This window comes from Dendrobium catenatum, unplaced genomic scaffold (assembly GCF_001605985.2).
Source record: "Dendrobium catenatum unplaced genomic scaffold, ASM160598v2 fragScaff_scaffold_1417, whole genome shotgun sequence".
Taxonomy (NCBI): domain Eukaryota; kingdom Viridiplantae; phylum Streptophyta; class Magnoliopsida; order Asparagales; family Orchidaceae; genus Dendrobium; species Dendrobium catenatum.
The window spans coordinates 556,529-573,024 of record NW_021319879.1 but is presented as its reverse complement, the minus strand read 5'-3'; the positions used below and the strand labels follow the sequence as shown (position 1 = coordinate 573,024).

Below are 16,496 nucleotides of genomic sequence, written 5' to 3'. Positions count from 1 at the left end.
TTTGTAACTTTTGATATGTTATAAATTTTATTATTTTGAATAGTTTGATATGATTTTATTCTATTTTTACCTTTTAAATGGCTGTATATAAATTTTTAGATGAAATAAGTGGCGAAAATATATACCAGAAATGGGTTGAAAAGTAATATATTGTTATTTCATATAAAAATATTGAAATGTGATATGAATTGAAATGATTATTGTGAATGAATATAAGCACATGATTAGGAGAGTGATATTAGAGACATATACTATCTGAAGATGAAAACTAAGTGTCATACAAGATAATGTTACACCATGGGAGTCACCTCTTGAACCCTATAGGGGACAAAGTGCTACGTGGCGGGAGACACCACTTAAACTTGTAGGGGTCACCTCTGTAATCTTATTTTCTTTTGGATGATTCTGATAATGATATTGATTACTTATGGGAGTCATAATGAGTTAGAGACTGATTGGTAGTTATAAGGAGTCAAAGGGATGACTATCATGTAATTCACTAAATGGAGTTATAAGGCATTCAGTGATTGGGAGTTATAAGAAGTGATTGATTGCGAGTTATACGTGCAGGAGCAAGATCAAGATACCATCATCTAAATATCTAATATAATACTAATTATTGTTACTATTTCTCGTTATTGAATATGGATATTAATACTATTATACAATTGATAGACTAATGAGAATAATTGAATGATATTACTGAATGAAATTGATTGAATGATAAATACATAATGATTGTTTTACCGATAAAATGAGATGTAATGTGTAATAAAACTTATCAATCGACATACATGACTGATTCATATAGCATATATTAATGTATTGATTTCTTTATAGGATTTACTAGGGGTATCAAAATCAAGTTTTGTGTCGGGTTCGGGTCGAACACGGAACTTACTTGGGTTCAAACGGGTCGACCATAACCAGACTCGGATATGTAAACGGGTCAAAAACTCGGACCCAGACCCATCGGGTTGTCGGGTTAACCCGACCCGACACGATTACATATCCGAGTGCGAACACAGGCGACAGCTTGCAGGCGCGAGACTCGGGCGCGAGGACAGGGGTGCGCAGGTGGGTGCGGGGATGCAGGCGCGGGGACTCAGGCGCAAGATGGGCATGCGGACGCGGGCACAAAGGTCGTCGTGGGGACGCGGGTGCGTAGGCGGGCTTATGAACTTGGGCACGCAGGCAGGAACGGGGACGCAGGCTATCTAATGCGGGCGAGCAGTGAAGGTCAACCCGAACCCGACCTATTTTTCAAACGTGTCGAATTCGGGAACCTGAACCTGACCCATTTTTCAAACGAGTCGGTTTTCGTGTCGTATATTGTTCCTCTTTTATCTTGTATTAATTTCAGTTATATGATTTTAGTTATTTGTTGAACTTTTATGGTCATCACGGAGCTATATAATATTTCATGCAAATGTAAGGCCCTGCAGCACGAGGCTAGGTCGTAATGTGGTTTAGTTTTATTTTAAGTTTTTAAGTTATATGTATTCTTTTGTAGTCAGTATAGCTATTGTATATATTGTTTCAGACTCGAAATTTTATACTATAATATAAATAATGAATGTTGAAAATGTAATGATGTTTTTTTTTTTTGTGTGTTCTTTGATGCAATTAATCTGCTCTGGATGTCAATGAATTACATAGCACGTCCAAAGAACACTCAACATATGAAAATTCTTGAAGGTGAAAATTTGGGTTCCACATTTACCTATATCTAGCAAGTTTGAGAGCATTGACTTCAACCCCAACAATTGATGAGATTTATCTTCTCAAAAGTAGTGTTGAAATTCCTTAAACTCGAGGGTATAGAAATGTAGACCTCAACTAGCTATTTCTTTTTTTTTTTTTTATAAAGATTGCATACATGCACCCTCTTACAAAATTTAAAACTCCAAATTTAGCTTTATTTAAGGGTCAGTTATATGATTTTAGTTATTTGTTGAACTTTTATGGTCATCACGGAGCTATTTCTTTTTTTTTTTTTATAAAGATTGCATACATGCACCCTCTTACAAAATTTAAAACTCCAAATTTAGATTTATTTAAGGGGAAAATGATCTACTCAATCATGTTGCTGACTTTAAATTGGTAACTTCATTCTTAATGTTATTGATGCTCTAAAGTGCATGCTATTATATATTTACCACATTATAGAAAATTTCAATCATGTTGCTTACTTTAAATCTTCTCTTAAGTTACACATATTTCTAACATACAATCTCCATTTGATATACGGGGAATAACCTTGGGCTTCGTTTGAGATGGCTTTTTTACAGCTTCTTAAAGCAGCTTTCTAGTATGAAAATTTTAATTTTTAAACTAGAAAGCTGTTTTAAGAAGCAATAACAAAGCCGTCACAAACGAAGCCTTAATCAACCCTTTCCCATCAATAAGTGATTAAAAAAAAGTTATCATAGTGATTCTTGACAGCTTCATAAAGTAGATTGAATCAAAATAACTAAACAAAAATTACCAACTTCAAACTAATATCTACAAACATAGATGAAAGGTGGAGTCGAGATGATCTAAAAAAATTTTTTTTCTTGAAGAAAAAATGTCAATATAATTTTTTTATGCAAAAAAAATATGAAGGGGAATCAAATTACGTTTGCAATAGTGATAATAATTAGTTTTAGATGGATTTGACCTTTGATTGTAAGATCTATTGGTTCTTAGAAATACCATGGAAGCTAAGATTGATAGCAGCCATGTCAAATAAAATAGTTTTAGAAGCTTTATAAGGAATTTATTGATTTAAATAAAAATAAATGCTTAAATTTAGTTTTCTTTTACGTTTTCTACAAATAATTTTTTCATTTTAATTATATGTTTACTAAATGAAATCATACAAAATTTACAATAAACAAAATAATAATGATCCACACAAGAGTCACATGGGCTCATGGGGCTAACATAATATATGGTGTTAAGTCTTTGAAGCTTTCATAGCTTAAAATGCTCAACCTTGAGAGGATGATGCATTAAGATACAAATGTTTCATTTGGGACGGCTTTCTTACTGTTTTATAAAGCAGTTTTTAGCATAAAATTTTATAGCTCAATGTATTTTTATACTAAAAAGTTGCTTTATAAAGCAGTAATAAAGCTGTCATAAATAAATCTTAAGTTAAAAAAAAAAAAGAAGTTCAAATGTGGCACAATATAAATTATGTTCTATTCTATAAAATATTCCTGTCTGATCAAATTATGAATAAACATAAAAATTAAAATTGCACCAACACATCAATTTGTGTGATGCAAAAATAGATTAAAGATCCATGTTTTCCATTGTGGAATGTGTTTATCTTATGATTATGATTATTATTATTACTATGATTATGATGATTATTATATATATATATATGTGGAGTTCCCTCTTCTAAGATTTCTCAAGCCAGCTTTAAAGGCTTCAGTGTCATACCCTCTTAAATTAGACTTCTATGTGTGTTTAGAGAAGAAGATCCCTCCATTTGGTTTTTATGTGGAGATGATGGCTATAGGATTATACAATTGCCCTTAAATTTATGCTTAGTTTTGGATGACTTTTTTATTGATTATTGAAGCAGCTTTCTAGTAATAAAATTTTAGAAAGCTGCTTCAAGAAGCAGTAAAAAAGTAGTTCTAAATGAAACCTTAATCATGATATATATAGCTTTTAATTAATTAAAAAATCTCTTAATTTAAACATAATAAAAATTTATGTTAATTTTTCTCAAGCCCTAAACCTATATTGTTGAAACTCGTTCACTATGAATTAGGTTGTTAGACCTAAGTTAATGTCCCAAGGCTAACCAAGAAGGGGGGGGACAGAGAACCGGACCGATGTTGTTGAACTTCACTTGAGAGCCTTCAGAGGAGATGGGCAGAAACTTGAAGGAAACAAAGAGATCTTCACTTTAAGTAACCTTGTGAATCCCTCACAAACCCCTCACTTGATCTCTCACTCTTCACTCATACAATCTCTCCCAAACACTCACACTCAATGATCCCTCTCAAGAGAAAACAACTCCAAAGGCTTCAATTTATAAAGGATTGCATGCTGAATTTGATTTGAAGTCTTCGTAGTTTGGAGTTCGATTTTCCTGAAATGTTAGTACACACAAGAGCAAAAACAAATCTTCCAAAAAATGTTAGGAGATAACTACACATAAAACAAAAATATTTGGAATCATCAAAACTATACAAGTTGCAAGAATGTAAAACATGCAAATAGCAACTCTCTTAATATATATAGCTTTAATTAATGTATGCAGAATACAAAATTTTATTTTTCTTATTAGGTTTTTTTCATAAATATTTCCAATTAATCTTTTTTTTGTTTAATTTGGGCTTCTTTTGTGACAATTTTTTTACTGCTTTCTAAAGTAGCTTTTGAATTTTTTTTTTTTGGAAAATTATGGGCTTAGCCCGTTTTCATTTATATAAACTAGTTACAAGTAAGGAAATAAAACCAGTAAGCAAAGACCTAAGATGCTAAAGCAAAAACCCCAAAAAAAGGGGAGATGACAAAAATCCCCTATACAATAGATAATAATAAAAAGTTGAATACAACGAAAAAAGCTCAAAGAGCGGCTCTCAAAAATAAACCCAATCAGGGAGTGTGAGGAAAAACCATTGGGCTCAAGAATTGCAACTCTCTCAACCTGGTTGCTGAAGAATAACAGTCAAAGCTTTATTGCCGTCCAAAGGAGAAAATAACAATTCTATCATCCTTGCCCACTATCCGCGACATTGTTGGCTGTGAAACGCATAAGACAACAGAATTGAACTAGTGGAGGCCACCAGTTTACCAACAGAGAAACCAACCATAGCAACAACGGCCAAATGATTCTCCCTTATCAGCAAATACCCATTTTTTCCATTTCATAACCTTAGTGAAAACAGCAGCCTTAATTTTAAGAGCTAAGGTAGTAGCAGATACAGAAATGTTGTCAAACCTCCTATTATTTCTTTCTCTTCATATATGATAAACCGAGCAACAAATAATTAGATAGTAAAAATCCTTGATCTTACTACGCATCTCATCAATAAACTAAAAAATTTGTAATATGTTTGGCCTCAGAAGCAAATATCCCAAATTGCTCATAAGTTTAGAAAGGATTGAGAAAGAATAGTCATATTCAAAAAATAAATGGGTAACAGTTTCGTTAATGTTGTGACATAAAGAGCATTTTACATCCATGTTAATCCCCTTGGCTATTAGGATATCATCAGTCTTAATGCCCCCAATTAAAGTCATTCAGCAGAAAGAAGAGAATCTAAGAGCATACTGCTTATGCCAAACAAAATGATACCAATTAACCTTGGCATATATAATCTTTAAAATGAAACTCCCTATAAGCACTATGTTTGCATATATTACCTGTACCCCAAAATAGGTTATCATGAGTATCTGGGAGCACAGAGATATCAGAAAAAACATGGCCAACTGCTTCAGGCAATAAAGCAGGCAAATTCCACCCATTACCATTCAGAATTACTGATAGTTTAACATTCATAGGGAAGAAGTTAAGAATGGGTTGAACCTCCACTACTTCATATAAGCATTTATCATTCAACCAGTGATCCCAATAGAGAGATAAATTAGAGTTTGGAGATACCCTAAAATGAAAATTTTCTTTGGCAAATTTGGCATCCATACAAACACTTTTCCAAAAGTTAGAAGCTTTAGAAACATGTTCCTTCCAAGGTGAGACATATATATTAAACAACCACTTAGCCAAAGTGTTATGAGAATTGTAAATTCTTATAATGAGAGAGCAGTTAAAACTGAATTGAAGGGAATTCAAGGAAGGTAACCCAAGTCCTCCCACTTATTTTAGTCTACAGGTATTCCTCCAGGAAATTAAATGCAATTTCCTGCCGAGAGTCTCACCAAAATAAAGGAATTTAGCACATAACCTATCAATTTGCTTAACAATAGTTTTCGGTATTATGGCCCCACGAATCCAGTAAGTAATCGTATTCCAAATAGTGTATCTAAGAAATTGAAGCCTGCCAGCGAAAGATAAAGCTTTAGCCTTCCAACCAGAGAGTTTGTGGAACCCCAAGATAGATCATGCTAGATGAGGTAGCAGGAATATTAAATATAGAACAAATATTATCTGCTACTTGACAGTTAGGAGACAAGATGATGGAGCTTTTCCCAAAATTCACTTCCAGACCCGAAGCCATACATAAGTCCTTAAGAATTTGGGTAAGTCTCTCACAATTATTAGTATATGCTTTCCCAAATATAATCAGATCATCAGCATACATAAGGTGGGAGAACCTATAGTCCCCAATAGAGAGAGCTTCAAAGCTATTATCATTAGGGTTACAATAAAGCATACATGAAAATGCATCCATAACTATGCATAAAAAATATGGGCTTAAAGGATAACCCTGCTTAAGCTTAGAGGAGGAGGGGAAAAAACCCTCAAGTGCCCCATCAATGCATAAAGAAAACCATATATCCTTAATGCAAGCTTCACTCCACTTTACAAACTTTATAGGAAAACATTTTTGCACCATCCTTGCAATAAGAAATTCTCTAGATACACTATCAAAGTTTTTTTTATATCAAGCTTGGCACACATGAGCTTGAATTTGGAGGATTTCCTAGAGTGCAGTAGGATTTCATTGGCTAGTAAAACATTGTCAGATATCCTCTTTTGAATAAAACCGACGGCTTGATTGTCTTTAATAATATGAGGCATAATGGGTTTCATCCTTGCAGCCAAAACTTTTGCAATTATTTTGTAAGAGGTGTTACAAAGAGCAATAGGAAGAAATCAGTAATAACCTCAGCATGACTAGATCTAGGGATGAGAGTGATGGCGGTTGCTTTAGCCGTACGGGGAATATATATAAGCATTATTGTATAAATACTTAAACAGCATTACATACTGTAGCTCCAATAACCATCCAAGTTGATTTAAAGAACTCAAAGTTGAAGCCATCAGTATCAGGGGTAGAATTGGAAGCACCAGAGAAAACTGCTTTTTTGATTTCAGCTTCTGAAAAAGGGGCAATAAGAGAGTTAATAAATTCAGAAGGAATAACATTACCAAGAGGGAAGAGATTGATATCAAAATCCAGATTCTGAGGAGTATTAAAGAGGCTTTGAAAGTATGAGATGGAGTCATTAATAGACTCTGACATAGAGGAGTCAGCTTTAGACATTGCTAAGGAAATATCAGTTTTTTTATAACTCATCCTCAATCGAATTCTAGCATATAAAAATTTGAGATCATCCTCACCCTGAGATAACCATTTGATTTTTGCCTTTTGTTTAACCCAAGAAAACCACATAGATGAAGCAGCCGCCAATTTATGATTTATGCTTTTAAGCGCCAAAGAGGCTTGAACTATGTTTCCATCAGGATGCAAGCTACCAAGACAAGAATTTTGCTTGTCTTGTAGATTCTTGATATGATCTGACATCAAGTTAGAGATAGCCCATCTTTTCCCTCTAATTGCCACTTTGAGTTACTTAAGCTTAGAGCAAAGGTCTACAAAAAGGGGTCCCTTTTGTTTTGGCAGAGAAAATATCAAACAATAAGTACCAGAACTGCTCATATTTGGTCCAATAATTTTCGAAGAGAAATTGATGCTTAGTGGAAGAATTATCCCCAGGCAAGAGGAAAATAGAATTGTGATCAGAAACTCCAGGACATTTAATCATGTAATAAGAGTTGGGAAAGGAAGCCAACCAATCTTCATTTACCAACATACGATCCAATTTGATGTGAATTGGATAATCAGTCCGCTGATTGATTATACCAAGTATATGAAGGACCAACACAAGCTAAATCTTTAATATTAGAGTCGAAAAATGAAACTATTAAAGTCATGAAGCTGATTTTGATGTAGCACATTCCCTCCAATCTTATCCGAAGGAAACCAGAAGCAGTTAAAATCACCCATTAAAATCCAAGGAGTGCTCCTAAAAGGTGAAATGGTTCTTAAATCTTCCCAAAGAGCTTTCCTGTCATCCTAGTGATTAGAAGCATAAATCACCGAAAGAAGAAAGGGGGACTAGTACCAAAAATTACCGTCCCAACAACCATTTGAGAAGAGAAGAAGGAAGGCTTAAATGTAAGCCTATCAGGGGACCATTAATCCATATCCTCCCCGGATTAGCACAATGAAAATTATTGCAACTAATTTCCGTATCATAAACCAAGTGACTGTTGTAAAATCTTATGTCTAAGAGAGTCGAGAGCTGTATTCTATTCTCTAGCTTTTGAATATAAAATTTTTATTTTTTTAACTAGAAAGATTCTTTGAGAAGCAACAAGAAAGCCCAATTTAACACCGTTGTCTGTTGATCAACTGAGACTTTCTGCACCGCCTCAGTTATACAGTAGTGAATGAAAAGTTCTTAAATGTTATATCATAAAAATAGCATATCCAGTACATGACCTTCTTAATATAAAGATTATACAGGCTTATTTCTATAGCATAGAGAAACTATATTTTACTGAACTAAATCAATAACCTCCAAATCACATTACAGAAAGACTTTAATGCTGTCTGAACTTTTATATAAAGCCTCTCCCCTCTCACTTTCATGTACCTAACATCAGCTAGCCCTTCTCTTCTTCTTATTCTTCAGTCATGGAATCCTTCATGACTCTATTTATCTCCTTGCTTGAAATATTGCTAGCTCTTGGAAGCTGGACTGTGCCTTCTGAGGCCAAGGCTTTCTTCGTCTTCGGAGACTCCCTCGTCGATAATGGCAACAATAACTTTCTCGCAACCACTGCTCGAGCCGATTCGCCGCCATATGGCATCGATTACCCGACGCATCGGCCCACCGGCCGCTTCTCAAATGGCTTAAACATTCCAGATATTATCAGTAATCACCATTAACTCCTATGGTTTCTTTGCTAATATGCTTTGGTTGCTGAGCTTGTTGAGGTGAGTTTCAGGTGAGCAAATTGGCGCTGAGACTACATTGCCTTATTTGAGCCCTGAGCTGCGTGGGGAGAGATTGCTTGTGGGAGCTAATTTTGCTTCAGCTGGCATTGGAATTCTGAATGATACTGGCATTCAATTTGTAAGAACTGTTTTTTCTTTTTTTTTCTTTTTTAAAGTAAAATTCTCATGAAATCTGCTAAATCTGAGTGATTTGCTCGAAAATTTTTTGATTGAAGGAAGAGCTTGCATGAGTTAATACTAAAATTTTGTTTGGGACAATTTTATTCTTTATTTTTAAAATAGTTTTTTAGTACAAAAATTGAAAATTTTGTACTTAAAAACTATTTTAAGAAGCAGAACGAAAATTATCCCAAATAAAGCCTAAATTCAGCTAAACTTATTTGACCACTTCCACATGATTTGCTAATACAGTTTAATATCATAAGAATCAACAAGCAGCTGGAGTACTTCCAGCAGTACCAGCGGAGGCTGAGCTCTCTGATTGGTCCAGTTCAGAGTCAACATTTGGTCAACGGCGCTCTTGTTCTGATCACTCTCGGCGGGAACGACTTCGTCAACAACTATTATTTGGTGCCTTACTCTGCCAGATCTCGAGAATTCTCTTTGCCTGATTATGTTCAGTACCTCATCTCTGAGTATAAGAAGATTCTTGCGGTATATATATTTACATAAATCTCTCTTTTTTGTGTTTTTTTTTCGGGAGAGATTATTCTGTGCAGCGTTCAAACTCGTATGGAGGCGAATTCGGACATACCATATCACCTGATGCACTGGGTCCTAGGTGATGTGGCGCGTACGAATTCGACACCGAACACGTCCAGACGTCCCACAAAATAATTTTTCTTTTTTCGGTTGGTAGAAGACTTTCTTTATTGTGATGTTATATTAAATAATTTTTTAAAATAGCTATTAAATAAATTATACATTATTTATGCAAATAAAGAGATTAAAAAAAGTCCTAAAAAAATGTGTGTTATGATATCTTATATAATTGTATCTAAATATATTTAAAAGCTATTAGATTTGCTTTAAAAATAGTGCTGTATATAATTTTTTTTTTAATTTATTCTAATATAAATTATAACAAAATATCTATGCTTAATTATTTTTGAAAAATTCCCCATATTTGCATCAATTGAAAATTATGCTAAAAATTTAAAAGAAAAAATTTCGCAAATAGGCCCTAAATCTTACAGCAATTTAGGGCCTATTTGCGAAATTTTATTACTGCATTATTTTTCAAATTGTAACTACAATTTTATTTAATTACTATTTTTTCGTTGCTTTTAAAAAATTTAATATTAAGAATCTATTTCTTACAGCAATTAATAAAATTAATTTTCTCATAATAATTTTATAATCACATTTATAAAAATCTATAGTAATTTCAAACCCTTCTCAAAGAGTTGAGTCTATTTCAAGTAAAATTCTGCAAAATAGAATTTGTAAAAAAAAATAATAATAATAAAACTCGTTTGAGATAATTTTTTTGTTGTTGTTTTTTAAATAGTTTGTTAATTGTGTGTAAATCTCTCTTTTTAGGATGATTTACATACATACCATTTTATTTCATACGATTTACATAGCTATCACCTAAAATTTTAATATTACAGGCCTACCGCTTACAAGACAAATATGGGTGTAAATAATTCAATATTAAAGCTTATAGGATTATATAGGTTGTAAGAATGAAATATAAGAGTGATATATTTTTTTAGGTCATTTAAGACAAATTCATACACGCAATGCATACACAAAAACTCGAACTCAAGACCTCTTAGTTGGAAGCCTAAGCTCTCAACAAATAGGCCAATGTGAGCTGTATAAGAGTGATATACTTGATATCAAAATTTTATATAAATGATAGTAAAGTTTAAGATGTTATTAAATAGCATGAAATAAAGTGGTATTTGTGTAAATCCCCTTTTTAATTAAAAAAATAATAATTAAAATAAATTTTATACTATAAAATTATTTTAAAAAGCTGTCTTAAATAATCCTAAATTTGGACTCAATAGTTAGAAATTGATTTCTTAATTCTGAATTTTCTGCAGAGACTGTATGAGCTGGGAGCCAGGCGGGTTCTGGTCACCGGCACCGGTCCACTAGGCTGTGTGCCGGCCGAGCTTGCCCTAAGAAGCCGAACCGGTGACTGTGACCCGGAGCTCGAACGGGCCGGGGATCTCTTCAACCCACAGCTGGTCCAACTCTTGGCGGATCTCAACCGTCAGATCGGAGCAGACGTTATATATATATATTATTTTTTTAATTATATTTCATTTAAAATAAAGGAATTATAAATTAAAAATTTTTAGGTATTAGAAATAATTACTCATATTCTATATATATTTTTTCTTAAATTTAGTGAAGTCAAATCTGTCACATTTCATTACTATTGATATATTGTCCGCTTTGGTCTAAGCCTCACAATTTTGTCCTCTTGGTGTAACTTCTCAGTAGGTCACCCATCTCATAATTGCTCCAGAATGAGCACGATTAACTGCGGAGTTTCTTGCAAAAATTTCAGCCATTGCACCAAAAGGTGTATCGATGTTTAAGAGTTTAGCTTTCATTTACTTAAGGGATTTCACAATCTCCCCACCACAAAAGCTTGTCATACAATTGCCCATCCCAATTTTTTTTTTAGAATAATGAACCTTTTAACTATTTTACCTATCTTCAATAAATGCAATTGCTCAAATTCTTTTAAAACTTTTTATTTTTCTATTTCATACGTTTAAACGATATATTTCACAATCTTATTTTGACAACTCTAAAAAACAGGGCTTGGTTCTGCCTCTGGCATCTTATATGCAGTTTGAATAAATTATCGCCATTTTCAAGAGGGGAAAAAATATCAATAAGATATATTAGATGACGAGTTGACAACGAGAGTGATAGTGATTAAAACTTACAGAGAATATATTATATACTATCAATGAACTAGTTCGTCGGAGATACACAGTCCGTGAAAATGTATTTCTGCCGACGATACTGACGACTCACCAGCCGAACAAACATTTGCGATAGTGAACAAACATTACTTTCTCATAATCATTATTTTGAATGCAATCAAACATCATAGAAATCAAATGTCACTATGCATTATTATCAAAATGCATGCACTATATATATGCTTCATGATCATTTGGCTTAATGTTGATGAGGTGACTAATTTTGCAGGTTTTGTAACATCAAAAATTGCATGCTGTGGACAAGGTCCATATAATGGAATTGGCCTTTGCACAGTGGCTTCAAACTTGTGCCCAAATAGAGATATTTATGCTTTCTGGGACGGATTCCACCCATCAGAGAAAGCAAATCGCATCATTGTTAGCCAATTCATGACTGGTTCAGTTGAGTACATGAATCCAATGAACTTGAGCACCATATTAGCCATGGATGAGAAGGCTTAATTAGAATTAATCAACTTTGGCTGAAGATTTTAATCATGCTATTATATTATTATAAAATAATTAGTATGTTTTTAATGAAGTTTTACTTACTTAGGCTTCATTTGGGATGGCTTTCCAACTATTTTTTAAAGTAGTTTTTTAGTGCAAATATTTAAAATCTTTGTACTAAAAAGCTGCTTTAAGTAGTAAGAAAGCAGTCCCAAACGAAACTTTAGTTTGTGGTTAGTTGTTTCTGTAATGTGGCCATGTGAGAAGTGAAGTGTTCTTATTTTGACATTTAATAATTATGGCTTCAGCAAAATTCCATGTTTATGTGATTGTTCTTTTGGTTGTTACTAAGCTAATATTTTGTTTATTTATGGGGTTTTTAATGAAAATAAGTTTGAAATGTTCGTTAACTTTCAATTAAGATTTTATTTGGGATAACTTTCTTAATGCTTTTCAAAAGAGTTTATTAATTAGTTCAAAATTATATTGAATTTGAAATTTTTGTTCAAGAAAGCTGGTTTAGAAAGTAAAAAGAAAGCTATCTCAAACGAAGCCTCAATTAAAATTTGACTCTTATAATTTTAATAAAATATTCTAATATTTTGTAGGCAAAATTTTTAAAAGGATCATAGCTAATGATTAATTAAGTACTATGAGTGTCATTATGATTAAATTTAAATGGAATGATATGATTTAAATAAAAATAATATATTAATAAATATAAAGATTTAAATATTAGACATCTAAATATATAAAAATTGTAGGGTATATATATGTAAACCCCCAACCTTTTATTTTAAAAATATTCAATTATCAAGATGCATGTAAAATATTATTGATGTATCATAAAAAAATTATCTTAATCGGGCACGAATCTCGAGGCAAAAAATTCAATTGGAAGCTTCAAGAATTAAATATAGGGAACTCCGATTTCAGTAAACTTACAGTCAAACTGATTGTCTCGGAAACACGAACCCAACGACACCAAATTCAGCTCAATCCGAGCCCAAATGGGTCCGAATCGAAGGCTCGAAGCACATTCCGAAGGTTCATTCCATAATTTGGATTACCAAACAGTTTCCAAATATAACATGCTTATAGTTGAATCGAGCGACTCGACGAGACGAATCCAACGAGCTTAAGATCGCCAAATTATATTTCCAGCAATTTTATATTTAAATTTATATTTCCATTGCAATTTTATATTTAAATTTTAAAGTAATAATATTATTTTTTTTGTTTTTACTTTTACTTTTTTATTTTTATTTTGTTTGTATTTTATTGTGAAATAAAAATATACTGAGCATCTTTAATAAATATCATTTTTTTATTATTTAAAATTCATAAGACGTTAATGACGACTAGCCGGGGGTGTCTTTGAATCTTCTTGTATTCCAATGACTTACAATATCTCTATGATACAACCCTTTACCCTTCTATATATAATGCAATCATAAAGGTTCATGAATAGACTTATGCACCTTAATGTTAAAGGGTTAGGATTTCATGACTATTTTGGACTTATTTCTTGACTAAAAGAAGATAATTAACTAAGGCTTCATTTGGGACGACTTTCTTGTTGCTTCTTAAAGCAGTTTTCTATTATAAATACTTTAGTTTTTGTATTAAAAAGTTGATTTAAGAAGCAACAAAAAAGCCGTTCCAAACAAAACCTAACCCTCCAATTGCTTTGAAAATCATGTCATTTAAGGCTTCGGTTGGAACAGTTTTCTTACTGTTTCTTAAAGCGACTTTTTAATTTAAAAAAATTGTGTACTAAAAAATAACTTCAAGAAGCAGAAAGAAAGCCGGCCCAAACGAAGCCTCCTACGTTATACAAGTTATAATAGCTACTGCAATTTATTAGAAAACATGACATAAAACCCCGCCACTTAACCTGTGATTACTGCTCTTCTTCAAAGTTTCTATTAGGTTAGGAATCAAGCAAACTACAAACCACTTCCTTTCCTTCAATATTGCATATTGACCAACATGCAATGTCTACCAACAGAGCTATTATTATGTTCGGACACCGGACGGTTCTCACGTCCGGTTATGCTTAGGTACCGAACGGTACCGAGCGCATACACAAAGGGTGATGTGACACATTTTTATTGGTGTCTCCAGACGCCATCCGTACTCCGCACAGAATAACAAATCCTACCAACAAACGATATCTTCCAATCGTCCATTGTCAATTCACAATCTGAGCGTTTCTCGCTGTATTAGAAAAAATAGTCATGCCTCATATCATTATTGTTTGACTTGAAACATCCTCCACCGATCGAAAAATTATAGTCATGCCTCATATCATTATTGGACAGAGTACCAAGGGTACCGCGGTCCTTAGTTTTTCCTTATATTCGACGAACGACCAAGATAAACATTCATATATGGTCACCTATTTAATATGACTAATACACTTTTTATCTATTTAATATGAGCACATGTATTAATTTAATTTATATTAAAAGGGGGTTAATATCTGAGGTCAATACTAACTATTCATAGTCATACTATAATTTCAATAATTTTGCTTCATTTCCCTCACTTTACATCACTCTATCCAATCACCACCCAAAAACTATTCTGAATAGATAAAGCAGTTGACAAACTTTTCTTTCAAAATCAAAATATATATGAGTGATTATTTTTTTAATGTATATAAATAATAAATAAAAATTTATCTTAGAACAAAAAAAAAGTGATAGACTAATCGGCGGAATATGCGCCGGTAAATTTCCGGCGTACTTTCCGTCGTTATGTTACTGGCACATATTCCACCGGCTTATTTACCGGCATATATTAAATTATGGTGCAATTTCTATCGAAAATTACCGGCAGAATTTCCAGCGTTGCCTTCATTTTTTTCACTGGAATTGCGCCGAAAGATCCGTCGAGAATGTTTCTGGTAGAAAACTCATTTAAATTTTCTAACGCGTGAATTACCATCACATGGAATTCCGCCTGAAAATTGTCGAAAAAGGGACATTTCTGACTGAATTTCCTTGTTACCGGCGGATCTATGTGGCTGTAAAAACAAAGAGGAACTACTCAAGACCCATCTAGAGAAGAAGATCATAAGAACACAAGGATATGATTCTCTTAGGATTTCATTATTTTATGAACCAAAGTAAAGGTTCGTCTTACATTTCAGAAAGAGGGAGAACCAAAGCACCTAAAGAACTGCAAGAAAGGAAAGGATTCAAGATGAATACCAAAGCCAAGCATCAGACTTGCCTATACACTCATCAAGTTAGGCCTATCAACTCTTCCTCTTCTTCAGCTTCCTGCATCTGCTCTCCTCTTCCTGCATACATTTGCTCTTCGAAATCTCCAAAAATCCACAGAAATCCATTGCTATTTCTCCTGACAAAGATCAGCTCAAACTGGTTTATGAAGAAAGATTAAAAATAAAATGAAGAAAAAGCAGCTTTTAGTTACTCAAGGAGGATAGATTCATAATCTTCTTTAAGAATATATGAGTGGAGAAGTGGAGAGGTCAGAGCTTGAGCTTTCTTTCCTAATGGATACAGAGTATAGACAATACTGTCACATCTCAATTTTATGAGACAAGTTTCATTCATCTTCATGTGATATGGAGCCCACATAATATTTTTTTTTATCAGGATCCCCTTAATAACAAATTATATCCGTATAACACTAATCTCAAAGCAAATCGAATATTTTCATATATGAATTTTATCTAACAAACTTTACATTCACCTTTATGTGATGTATGGAGGCCCACTTAATTAGAAATTTTGGATAAAATCTGATATGGGTGCTAAGAGCACCACCTTAAAAGTATTATTGTCAACTATAAAATAATTTAGGTAGTGGAAATTAACATAAAACAAGGATGGAATCCAATGTGGAGAAGAGATGCTTTGATTAGTATTTATATTGGCCTTATGGCATCTATTCAGTGCTAATATATTCCTTACCTAGCTTTATATATATATATTAACAAAAATGTTAATATATGACGAGTTGAGTTGCATAAAAGATTAATGAAGAAATAACAATCTACAAGAAGCCAATATTGGCAAATTTGGATGCAAATTGAATAGGAATATTGAGTGAGCAAAAATCAACAATCTCTATGAAGCCCTGTAAAGGTTGTCCATGGCGACGCTTGACCAGTGAATGA

The 16,496-nt window shown here is 33.0% G+C and overlaps 1 protein-coding gene and 1 long non-coding RNA gene across 9 annotated transcripts; one reads left to right on the top strand and one right to left on the bottom strand.

Moving 5' to 3' along the window:
• The first annotated feature begins 8,542 nt into the window (after positions 1 to 8,542).
• Positions 8,543 to 12,731, top strand: LOC110111616 (GDSL esterase/lipase At5g33370-like). Of its 8 annotated transcripts, XM_028699975.1 has the most exons (6): positions 8,543 to 8,856; positions 8,930 to 9,057; positions 9,351 to 9,593; positions 10,994 to 11,189; positions 11,942 to 11,959; positions 12,090 to 12,731. In XM_028699975.1, the coding sequence occupies exons 1-6, from the start codon at positions 8,616 to 8,618 to the stop codon at positions 12,353 to 12,355; spliced, it is 1,092 nt and encodes a 363-aa protein (XP_028555808.1). In that variant the 5' UTR covers positions 8,543 to 8,615; the 3' UTR covers positions 12,356 to 12,731. The 8 variants fall into 8 exon arrangements, with proteins under 8 accessions (XP_028555808.1, XP_028555806.1, XP_028555807.1 ...); XM_028699973.1 differs by lacking the exon at positions 11,942 to 11,959 and having other exon boundaries at positions 10,994 to 11,177; positions 12,060 to 12,731; XM_028699974.1 differs by lacking the exon at positions 11,942 to 11,959 and having other exon boundaries at positions 10,994 to 11,183; positions 12,066 to 12,731.
• Positions 12,732 to 15,424: 2,693 nt separating this feature from the next.
• LOC110111623 lies at positions 15,425 to 15,870 on the bottom strand. Its single transcript, XR_002304903.2, has 2 exons — positions 15,788 to 15,870; positions 15,425 to 15,712 (listed from the first exon to the last, which is right to left on the bottom strand). It is a non-coding gene; the product is annotated as an uncharacterized LOC110111623 (long non-coding RNA).
• Between the last annotated feature and the right edge of the window lie 626 nt (positions 15,871 to 16,496).

Excerpts from the sequence above, each read along its gene's own strand:
- LOC110111616 (XM_028699969.1), top strand. The coding sequence starts at position 8,616 with ATGGAATCCTTCATGACTCTATTTATCTCCTTGCTTGAAATATTGCTA. Across the intron at positions 8,857-8,929 it reads AAACATTCCAGATATTATCA|GTGAGCAAATTGGCGCTGAG; the intron begins GTAATCACCATT and ends GGTGAGTTTCAG. Across the intron at positions 9,058-9,350 it reads ATGATACTGGCATTCAATTT|TTTAATATCATAAGAATCAA; the intron begins GTAAGAACTGTT and ends TTGCTAATACAG.